Genomic DNA, 11,478 nt, shown 5'->3' on the forward strand with positions numbered 1-11,478 from the left:
AATTGAATTTTTGGTACTATAAATATAATGGATTAGATTGATGGAAGAAATTTTCTGCTTGTGTTGCAGATATAAATATAATGGTGACTTCTAACAGTTTTTTAAATTAAAAATATATTAAAATATTTTTTTATAGAATTTTTTATTTTTCATGTTACTATGTCAAAGCCATTAAAAAATCATATAAAAATATTAATTTAATATTCTTTAAAATAAAAAATAATTTAAAAAATAGAAGCTAATTACATTTTACTCTACTGGTTAATTATAGTCATGGCTGAATGCATCAACCAATAAAATTAATAATTTTACGTTTAGCTGACACAAGCTGTTATATAGATGGAAAGATAGGTAGACACACATTTTTATTCAATGATAAGTTTTCTTTTTAATTCCAAGTAAATGTTGTCCATATCAGCAAAGAAATGAGTATACCTCTTTAATTACAAGATAATATTTTTAAAATTAATTTTTATTAATTTAGTAATGGCAAATATTAAACCAAACTAGCCATTTGCTCATACATTGGATGTAGATTTGGACTAGATTAATATTGTTAAAATTACGAGTTGATTTGTAAAATTATACAATTTCACAAGTGTACAAAATTGCTTTGAAATTTTAAAACTTAAACTCGTTTGATCTCCTATCTCTGGTGACAGTGCACTACATCGTCGATACTTGTACAAGGAGGAAAGGTTGGTATATCACGGAGAGGTTTTCATGCATCTCCATACCTCACTAGTATATGGGAAAATGCATCAACAATTACAGTGGTTCTCCTGCGAGTGAAGCTGACGCGCCACCACTGTTACCACTAGCTTCTAACTGTTTTGGTAACCTCCTACTCCATCATTGAAGGTAGATTTTCAAGATCCTAAACAGTAACATGTTAACCGTATTTTTATGTTTGGTTTGTAGTTTAATTGGACATTGCATTTGGATTAAAAAGTAATAAACTTGTTCGGTTGATTTAATTGTTTGGATGTAATTTGTGAGTATGATTTGTGATGTTAAAATGCTTTGAGTTGATTAAATTAATTGTTTGTGATGTTAGTGAAAGTTTTAGTTTGTGAATTAGATGAAAAACAATTTTACTTGTGTGATTATGGTTTTAATGAAACTTGTTTTTGTTCTTCAAATTAAAGAAACAAACATGATATAATGAATATGATCGTGGTTGATCCTTGTAGAATAAGTTGTTAATGATTTTATTTGTTTACATGTTGACTTTATTAAAAAAAAAGTTACTAAATTTGAAATTAGTGACTGAATGAAGTGAATGACGAGATATTATTTAAGAAATTAAAAATTGTTATTATTGTTTAGATTTTGTTATGTGATTTTTATTTTAAAGTAATGAATGATAAGAGGTGATAATAAAGGGTTGGCATTGTTAATATTGTTTGGACTATGATGAAGTCTATGGATATGAATAATTGTATTGTATTTTTAAGTTACTTAAACTATATATGAATTTTTACTTGAACCATGTATTTTAAGGTGTTTGGACTACGTATGAAAAAAATACTAACGATTTTACAATTTCATGGTCTTTTTTTACAATCTGATTTTACACTGTATTTTCCATGTTGTATAAAAAATACATTTTTTACAATCTTGGATTGGATCATACTAGATTGTTGGCTCGTGCTACGCTACGGTTAAGATCAAATTATTTTGTAAAAAGAAACATCCAGACATTGCTAATGTTTTCAAGTATAAAAAAAATTGAACCATGTATGAATTGACCCGATATGACCTGATCGACTTAACGGATCCAAAAATAACTTGGATGACTGGTAAAACCATAGTTTAACTCAAAAAATCAAGACGATATATTTAAAAAAAAATATTAAGATGGCAACATATTGGATCGACCCGGGTCCATCTGGGTTAACTTTTCAAATCCACAACTCGAGTTATGAGAGCATGACAGCCCTATACAAAACAAATCAATACAAATTAAGAAGCCTAATTTCTAGTCAACCCAATGTTGAATGATGAATTTTTTTAAAAAAATTAAATGATGGATCCACAAAAACAACTCATGTCAGCCCTAGATATGAGATCAAGATAACCTCATAAAAAGTAGATCAAAATAAATTATGAAGTCTAATCATCAACCAACTCAAAGTTAGAGGATGAAATTGAAAAACAAATCAATTAAAAAAAATAAAAAAATGATTCAACTCGAGTTAACCCACCAAACTCATGACCTAAATCATGAGACTAAGGCAACATCATAAAAAAAACTAAAAAAAAAACTTGAGTCAACCCAATTTAACATATCAAGCCCTCAACTTCAGTCATAAGATTAAAATAACCTCATAAAAAACAAATCAAACGTAAAGCTCAATTCCTAATAAATTCATTGTTAAATGATGAAACTATATAAAAAAAATTCAATATATAAAAAGGATACAATAAAAACAACATGAGTATACCCGGGTTAACCCGCAAAACTCACGACCCGAGTCATAAGATCAGGATAACCTCGTAGAAAACAAACCAAAATAAATGACAAGTTCAATTAATAATCAACTCAATATTGAAGATGTTGAAGGATGAATTTAAAAAAAAACCAAATTAAAAAAGAGATTAAAAAACTTGAATTAATCACTTAATCTGCTAAATCTTATTGATGTTATAATTACAAATAATCTATGCAACTTTTTTGATAAAAAATTTGACATTAAAGGTCACAAATAATTGTGAGACCGAAATTGCAATTACAATCAATATCACATCACGCGCCTATATATATATATATATATATATATATATATATATATATATAAAAAGATGCAAAAAACAAAGTGAAACACATTAAGATTAGCAAAAAGCTGTCCATTTAAGCCCTTTAAAATAAATTAAATTTCTCAAGCAAAACGAGTACATAGATTAGAGACCATCAAATTAAAATAAATAACAACAAATTAAACATAAATATTGGGTGAAAAATAAAACAAAAATTATAATGTACATTTTCAAGAAAGCATTAAAAATTAGGAGAGAATTTGCGCAGCATTTACATAGTATTGATATATATATTCAATGATATGATCAGTCAAACATCAATAATTAAATATGTTGCGGGGATTTAAAAACATAATTACCAAACTATATGTGCGATAATACAATACAGTAGTACGTATAATGTAAATATTATTGATATAAATACAGCTAATTAATATGATATCATTTTAATAGAAAACCTTGTAAAATATTTTTTTTTGAACAAAACAACGAATTTTTTTACATAACTGAATCAACATCGTAAATGAGAATTAGATTTTGAGTTTTTATTTATTTATTTATGAAAATGTTGTTTTGGTGTTGAGCACTATCCCAAGAGCTAACCAAAGCCTTTTTACCACTTGTTATTTTACAACAAATTCTGAGAGTCTAATAATTGTGTCCAATTATTCAAAAAATTATAAGAATTTTAATAAAAACAATTAAATTATAAAAAAAGTTAAAAAAATACATATTATCATGTTTGACAAGATTGAAATAAAATAATTATCAGGATTTTTAGAAAAAATATAACTGCTCAAAAGTGAAATTAAATGGCTTGAAACTAGCACTTAAAGCCTATTTGATATTCAACTTTAACTCCTTTTCTTTGGATAAAATGAATGTTGGATAGCATTAATCCTTTTTTATCCAAAAAATTAAAAAAGAAGCTGAAATTCAATACCAAGAGCACCCATAATGTATTAATTTAGCATGGGTATTTTGTTATCATGACACATAGAAAATAATATATCTCTGAAAAGTGTTAGAAAAATATCACAAATTTATGAAAATTTAATTGCACGAGAAAGAAGCTGATGTGATGTGAGAGAAAGAAAAATGATCAAAGACATACTAGGACTCTATTTTCACATATTTAGTATTGTATTAAAAAAATTTAATCACACCTTGAAAAACTATCAAATGATGTTATAAGCGGTTAGGGGTTTTGTTCGGGGTTAATCACAAGCTCACTTGGTGGTCTTTTAAGGTGTAATTAGAATCATCTCGTTAAGTTATTTTTAATGGTATCAAATATGTCAAAAACAAATATTTGGTGTGTCCTCAATAACTTATGTTTTCTTATAATTTTTTTTTTTTATGATCTATCTCTCTTGTCACATCACCTTATCTCATCTTTCTTTCTTGACCGTTATTTTTTAATTTTATCTTTTATCAATTGAATCTGTATAAAATTTTGAGTTGGCTTTTCTTAAAATTAATTAATTTACAAAACAAATGTTTTTTAAAACATGACTAAACAAGCAATTAGAAATAACAAAATCAATATTCATAAACGAAGCATTGTTCAAACTTACATTATTCTTCCAAAAAATTTACCAAACTATTTTATTTTTCAAAAAAAAAATCCATTGAACACTCTATAATTTAACAGTAATTATGGTAACAATGATTGACATAGTACAACAATGATGCAAAGAAAGAGGTATTTTATTATCTTAAAAAGTGGGAAAGTACTATTGATTCCCTAAGCCATTTTTTAATGATTATCAAGGCATTTTAAATTATTATAAACCATCAAATACATGGTGTCCTTCTGCATTAAAAAGAGGCATCAGCTAATAACAGGCTTGGCTGTTTTTACTTAGCAAAATTCATGAAAATATATCTTAGATTTCAGCCTTGTAATAGATAGGTTCGGTTCCTGTCACTTACCAAGAACTCTCGCGAGGCAATGATTTGGTTTTTCCAAGGAACGAGACTCCACGGTGAAGAAGAAGGTAAAATACGGCATTGTTGGCGAATGGAGCGAAGGGTGTCCACGGCGAAGGAGAAATTGATACGACACGTGGCAAAGCGATTGGAAGAAAAACCATACGGCGAGGGTGAATGCCATTAAGCAAAAAGATAAGAATATAAATGTGGGATCTGCTAGACGTACTACGGATTGTGTTCAATTATTTTCGATACAACAAAAATATCTAAATAATATAAGACAACTTAACTCGGGTTAATTTAACTAACATTCTATCTGAGATTTGAGATCAAGATAATTCATTGTAAAAAAATAAAAAAAATTAATTTTTAAAAAATAATATTTTAAAAAAAATTCAAGTCAACTCACAATATGAAAACGGGATAAAAAAATTAGATTAAAAAAAACCTAGCAAAAGAGACTGAAGTTAAATAAAGAAAAGCATTGAAAAGATAAACCCAAGTTAACCTGGGCTAACTTACTAACCCGCACTTGAGATAACCCCACAAAAAAACCACAAAGCTCAGGGGTCAATAATCTAATGCCAAATTATAATATTAAGAAAAATGATTAAATTATGGATAAAATTGAAAAACAAAATAAATTAAGAAAAATGATTAAAAAATAGTAATCAAAATAACGAGGACCGAAATCAGATAAAAAATTAAATGAAATAGAATTTTGAAGGACAAAATAAAAAAACCAGAAAATAATAAGAAAACAACAATGAAAAAAATATATATATAAAAATGACATAAAATGATGGAAATGAAAGGGAAAAACATAAATCAAACACTTAATTGTTCTAAATCAGTTGATTTTTTTTTGTAAAATTAAACATCAACTGAGCATAAAAAATATTCTTTGATGTTGCAAGATATCTATATAAAGGAAACAAAACTAACCATCAAGTCAAATCCCAAATAAAATCATTGTGAAGAGACAAATTAAAAAAAATAAAAAAAAGGACACAAAATTCCTCATGGCTGTCAAAATTAATCCATGATGTTGAAAAAAAAAGACTTAACATTTTTAATCTTTAAATTCTAATTATTTTAAATTAATAAAATTAAATTTTATCTTGTTAAATTAAAAATTAACAAAGTGACATAATATTTGTTTGATAATTCAAGATTTCTATAAACATTATTAAAATAATATTTTCTAGGGAAAGACTGTGCAGACCTACTATGTGTTGAGAATTCGTACGAATATTAAGTAGTGAAAATCATAGCCGATTGACTTGATGATGTTTGGATGTATTTGCTACCTCGTAGGTGGGAATCGTCATAAATATAAATTGAGTAGACATAAGAGTACCCACGCCTCCCTGTTCCCCCTTTCCGATGAGCAAGCTGCAGGGCTACTCCGTAGGCGGAGGCCCTGTCCAATAATGGCAAAATACAAAAGGAGGAAGGAGGAAGTCTGCTCAAAGTTGCAACCTCATCCGCTAACTGTTCACCTCTACTCTAAACCTACTACATGTATAGCCCAATAATGGAAACAAAATTAGTTACAACTAGATTGTTGAAAAATATTCTGCTAGAAAAAATAAAGATGGTGTGTTTTTTAATATATTAAAATAAAAACAAATTGGATTGATGTGGTTTAATTTAAATTAATCTTTAAAATCCACAACCTGGATCATGAGACCGAAATAACCTCAAAGAAAGCAAATCAAAACCGAACATGAAACTCGACTCCTAATTAAACCAATATTGAATGATAAAATTGTAAAAAAATCAATTAAAAAACAAACAACTCGAGTCAACTCGGGCTAACTTGTCAAAGTTGCAACCTGTGTTATGCGACTGGAATAACTTCATGAGAAACGAATCGAAACAAATTATGAAGCTCAATTCACAATCAATCCAATGTTGAAGGATGGAATTGAAGAAAACAAATCAACAAAAATCAACAAAAAATACCCAGAGTTAACTCGCGACCTAGGATAGGCAAATCCAATATTGAAGGATAAAATTAAAAAAAAATAAAAAAATAACCCGAGTCATCTCGGGTTACCTCGCCAAACCCGTGACTCGAATAATGAGACCAGGATAACTTCAAAAAAAAAAACAAATCAAAACAAATTATGAATCTCAATTCCTAGTAAATTCAATTTTGAATGATGGAATTGAAAAAAAAATATAAATAAGAAAAAAAATAAGAAAAGACTCGAGTTAACTCTGGTAAACTTGCCAGATTACTAAGTAATGAAATCAGGATAACCCTGTAGAAAGAAAAAAGAAAAAAAAAACAAAGTCTAATTCCAAATCAACAAAATACTAAAGGATGAAATTGAAGAAAAAAAATCAACCAACAGAAGAAAAAAACCCGAGTTAACCCGCGACCTGAGATAAGCAAACTCAATGCTGAAGGATGAAATAAAAAATGATAAAAAATGACCCGAGTCAACCCATATAAACTCGCTAAACCCATGACCCAAATAACGAGACTAAGATAACTTTATACAAAGCAAATGAATTTTTTTTTTCTAAAGCCTATTTCCACAATTAAATATTAAAGGATAAAATTAAAAAATAGATAAATTAAAAAAAATAGACTTAAGTTAATATGTCAAACTTGTGACCCGAGTTATGAGATCAAAATAAATTTTATAAAAAGTAATTAAAAAAATGGCACGAGTCAACTTGATTTGACATGCCAAACCTATGACCAAGTTCACGAGACTGTGATAATCTCGTGGAAAGTAAATCAAATCAAATTATGAACCTTAATTTTCAATAAATCCATTGTTAAATGTTGAAATTAAAGAAAAAAAAATCAATATAGAAAACAATGCTTAAGCGTTGTAAGTGTATTTAATAAAAAAAGAACTAAAAATAGAAGAACGACAATCAATCCTTGATAATAAAAACAATGAACTAAAAAACAGTAATGAACAAAAAATTAAAAAATAAATACCAGTACACTTAAGTGATGAAAATTAAAATTATAAATCCAATAATAAAATTAAAAACAAGTTAAAATTTGACCCGAGTTATGAGATCAAAATAAATTTTATAAAAAGTAATTAAAAAAATGGCACGAGTCAACTTGATTTGACATGCCAAACCTACGACCAAGTTCACGAGACTGTGATAATCTCGTGGAAAGTAAATTAAATCAAATTATGAACCTTAATTTTCAATAAATCCATTATTAAATGTTGAAATTAAAGAAAAAAAAATCAATATAGAAAACAATGCTTAAGCGTTGTAAGTGTATTTAATAAAAAAAGAACTAAAAATAGAAGAACGACAATCAATCCTTGATAATAAAAACAATGAACTAAAAAACAGTAATGAACAAAAAAAATAAAAAATAAATACCAGTACACCTAAGTGATGAAAATTAAAATTATAAATCCAATAATAAAATTAAAAATAAGTTAAAATTTGATAAAAAGATAAAGAATAAAAATTAAAAATCAAAATATTAAGAGTCAAAACCTCGGATATTGAATTGAAATGCAAAATTAAAAATTTTTAAGGCCACAACTTTACAAAAAGAATTTAAAATAAAAATAAAAATAAAAATCAAGAGAGTGAGGATTCAATTTAAAAAAATAAATCATAATTAAAATATATTATTTTAAAACCGTGCTCGTCTTGAAGAGCTTACTCATGATTAAGAAACCCGAGGCTTAAACCAGCTTGATTTCCAAAAAAAAAAAAATTAAAAACAAATCACAACTGCTTATAGTTAATTCAAAAATAAAGATCCATGTAAAAAAATAAATTGGAAAAGCATGAAAAAGAAGCATATCATCATTATGCTTAAAAAATATCCTGTGTCATAAACATGTCTGTATTGAGCCGTAAGCCCATACCCATATGCATATAGAAGATATGCAGCTCAAGACTCAGCCCAGCTCACTGGATACAGCTTCGATTCAATATCCTCTGTCAATTTACGGGCCAGTCCTTAGATTCTTTCTCAAGAGCAGGTTAGTACTCGGACTCGAACTACGAGAAACCAACCAAACCAAACCAAACCAGCTGCTGCCTCTTCTTGGAAGCCATGGCTATGGAAAACTATGCATCAAGAAATATTGACAGAATTCACACAGATGTCCTCTCTCAATCAAGACAAGCTTGCTACAAGGTCATTTCTTATCTTTCTATTTCTCCTGTCCTTTTTTATTTTGCTTGTTTAAAATAGAAAAATCAAGAAAATTGCTTTTCTTGGTAAAGACAACAAAAGGGTTAGATGTTTGTTGCATTTAATAATATCAGGCGCGAGATGCTTTTTTCGCTTGTTTGGAGAAAGAATCAGGCAAGAAACCTACAGAAATTGGGTCCGTGGGGCTTCAATATCCAGCTGAATGTAAAAACTCGAGGGCTGAGTTTGAGAAGAATTGTAGACCTGCTTGGGTAATCTTTGATTAAAATGATAAATTCCCATTATTGTTATTATTAATAATCTCGATTTTATTGGTTTTTCTTAATGATTTGATTTTTTTAATAGGTGAAGCATTTTGATAGGCTACACTGTAGGAACAAGACATCGCAGAGGTTGTTGGAGGACAAGGAAACCAAGAGAGGTCCGTTGTTGCTTCCTCAGCCTTACACTTTCAAGCCTACTTCTAGTACTTAATTTGAGCACCCTTATCTTTTTAAAGGTTTCCTCTATGGGTTTTGTTTAAATTTTATCTCTGGTGGGGGGTGTTTTGATTGATTTGGTAAATGTACAGTGATGGCATTGAGAGTTACTAGTTATTAGCCTGATTAGTTATGTAGTGATGGCTAAATTTTGAACATATGATAAATAAATAAACTTGAATTTCTGTGTTTTTAAGGTTATTAATGATTGCGTTGTTTTCTTTTTCGAATTTTGTTCCATGGTTACTTGAAATCATGCTATTTTGATACTACCAAATGATTGCATGCAGCAAAATTGGTAATTGAAAACAGATGAAGAAAATGTATTTGATGATAGTGCCCTCGTTAGATCAATTTTATCATTTTTGGCAGGGTTATAAATATGCTTGACATGGCCATTTAGGAAGATGGAAGCAGTCTGTTGGTCAATGTCTTGGTGAATTCATATGCCCCATTTGAAGTGAGACCAAGGATTGTAGAATGAGTTTATGACTTGAGGCAATGTTGCCAAGTCTATGGTTAGCATTAGCAAATAAATTTCAAAGAAAGGATGTATTGTTATCTGTCAAGATATCGTGGATGTTGAAAACGGGATAAAATTCAAACTTGAGTACGTTGTTAGGCTTCAATGCTCAAATACTTGGTATTTTTTCCTCTATAAATTTCATTTTTGTGTGCTGTTGGGATTAAAAGATGTGAGTTTCCTGTTTTCAAATGGTTGTCACTGATCTTTGATGACTATAACTGGTTTATGTAAACACATGCAATACTATGTTGATGTTGCCGGCCCATGCCTGTGCATTTGCATTTAGAATATGTTACCTTTTATGCATCCATAATTTGATGTGTTCTACAAGTAGATACTTTACTGGAACCCAAAACCTTATTAAATTGATGGTTAAGCCAATAATGTGGTGAGATGTAGTGGAATAGGGGACACCATTTCAAAATTCCAGCATGGTTTGTTTTGTTAGAACTACAAGGAAAAGGGAGACGAGCTGTGAGGCAAGCTGTTCATGGAAAGGAAAGAAGCTTAGAGTGATATGTTAGACTGACGGATAATATAGGAATGGCTCCAGGAGTGGGGAGCTTAAGGATTCCGGGGGTTGCTGTTAAAGTGTATAGGAATGGCTCCAGGAGCGGGGAGCTTAAGGATTCCGGGGGTTGCTGTTAAAGTGTTTTGCTTACATGAAGTTTCATGATTGATCTAGATATAATTTGTTACCTTCTACTTTCAGTGGAACTACTTGAGATTGTTGCATGCCTTTGTTGATCTTCTTTCATCAAGGACTTGAGCGTGGTTGTGAGACAAGTGTTTTGCTTCATGCATGCATGTGTTCATCTACTTTTCATCGAGAACCAACTCCTTTATTGATGATCACTTTGTTCACGAGGTTAATGTTGTCCCTTTTTCTAGATGGAATAACAAAGAAGCAAGGCATGGCTGACAGTCATGTGCGTTAATGGCTATAGTCTTAGGTGCTTAGACACCAGCAAGTTTTGGAGTCAAGGGATTAGAAATCTCCATAAGGTTTTGATAGTGTTTTATATTGAAATACAACGGTTAGGAAAGCTCGGCAAACAGTTTTCCAAAATACTTACATATGCTTTCATGTCCTGGTACTATTCTATGAATCAATAGCTGAAAAGCACTCGAGAGCTACCTGCTAGGATTCCTGGGAAGCTAGCTGACAGCAAACTAGCTATAATAATGATAGCATGCTTCATAATATATTATTAGCCATTGTTTGTTGCTTGCAGCAAGCTTGACTCTCTGCGCCATACTTGTTTCTCAAAGCTTTACCCATGTGAACTGAATCGAGGTTGCTGAAAAAAATAGACAATTAAGTGGATGTTTTTACATGCATTTAATTCCAGTTTCTTGCAATGCCATTGTTTTCTTGCTTAATCACGAGAGGGAATGTTGTAGAATAGATCATTAATCCTGAAGAAGCAATATCTTTGAAAGGATTAATCATGATTTCTTGATTTGTTAATTAAATTGGAATACGTGCAGCCTTACTTATTTAACAAGATATTAAATAAGGAAAGACAAGAAATATATATTTACACCTAAATTATTTTTCGAACAAGTAAACCATATGTAGCATGTATATACTATATCCTTAGCCGTGTTTT

General features: G+C 29.4%; 1 protein-coding gene across 3 annotated transcripts; it reads left to right on the forward strand.

Annotated features, from left to right (window-relative positions):
- The first annotated feature begins 8,650 nt into the window (after positions 1-8,650).
- Positions 8,651-11,200, forward strand: LOC133674163 (cytochrome c oxidase subunit 6B-like protein new16). Of its 3 annotated transcripts, none has more exons than XM_062095169.1 (4): positions 8,651-8,842; positions 8,974-9,111; positions 9,206-9,281; positions 10,314-11,200. In XM_062095169.1, exons 1-4 carry the CDS (start codon positions 8,759-8,761, stop codon positions 10,379-10,381), a joined length of 366 nt encoding a protein of 121 aa, XP_061951153.1. In that variant the 5' UTR covers positions 8,651-8,758; the 3' UTR covers positions 10,382-11,200. The 3 variants fall into 3 exon arrangements, with proteins under 3 accessions (XP_061951153.1, XP_061951155.1, XP_061951154.1); XM_062095171.1 differs by lacking the exon at positions 10,314-11,200 and adding an exon at positions 9,712-10,031 and having other exon boundaries at positions 8,657-8,842; XM_062095170.1 differs by lacking the exon at positions 10,314-11,200 and having other exon boundaries at positions 8,657-8,842; positions 9,206-9,544.
- The last annotated feature ends 278 nt before the right edge of the window (positions 11,201-11,478 follow it).

Source organism: Populus nigra, chromosome 15 (assembly GCF_951802175.1).
Source record: "Populus nigra chromosome 15, ddPopNigr1.1, whole genome shotgun sequence".
Classification (NCBI taxonomy): Eukaryota; Viridiplantae; Streptophyta; class Magnoliopsida; order Malpighiales; family Salicaceae; genus Populus; species Populus nigra.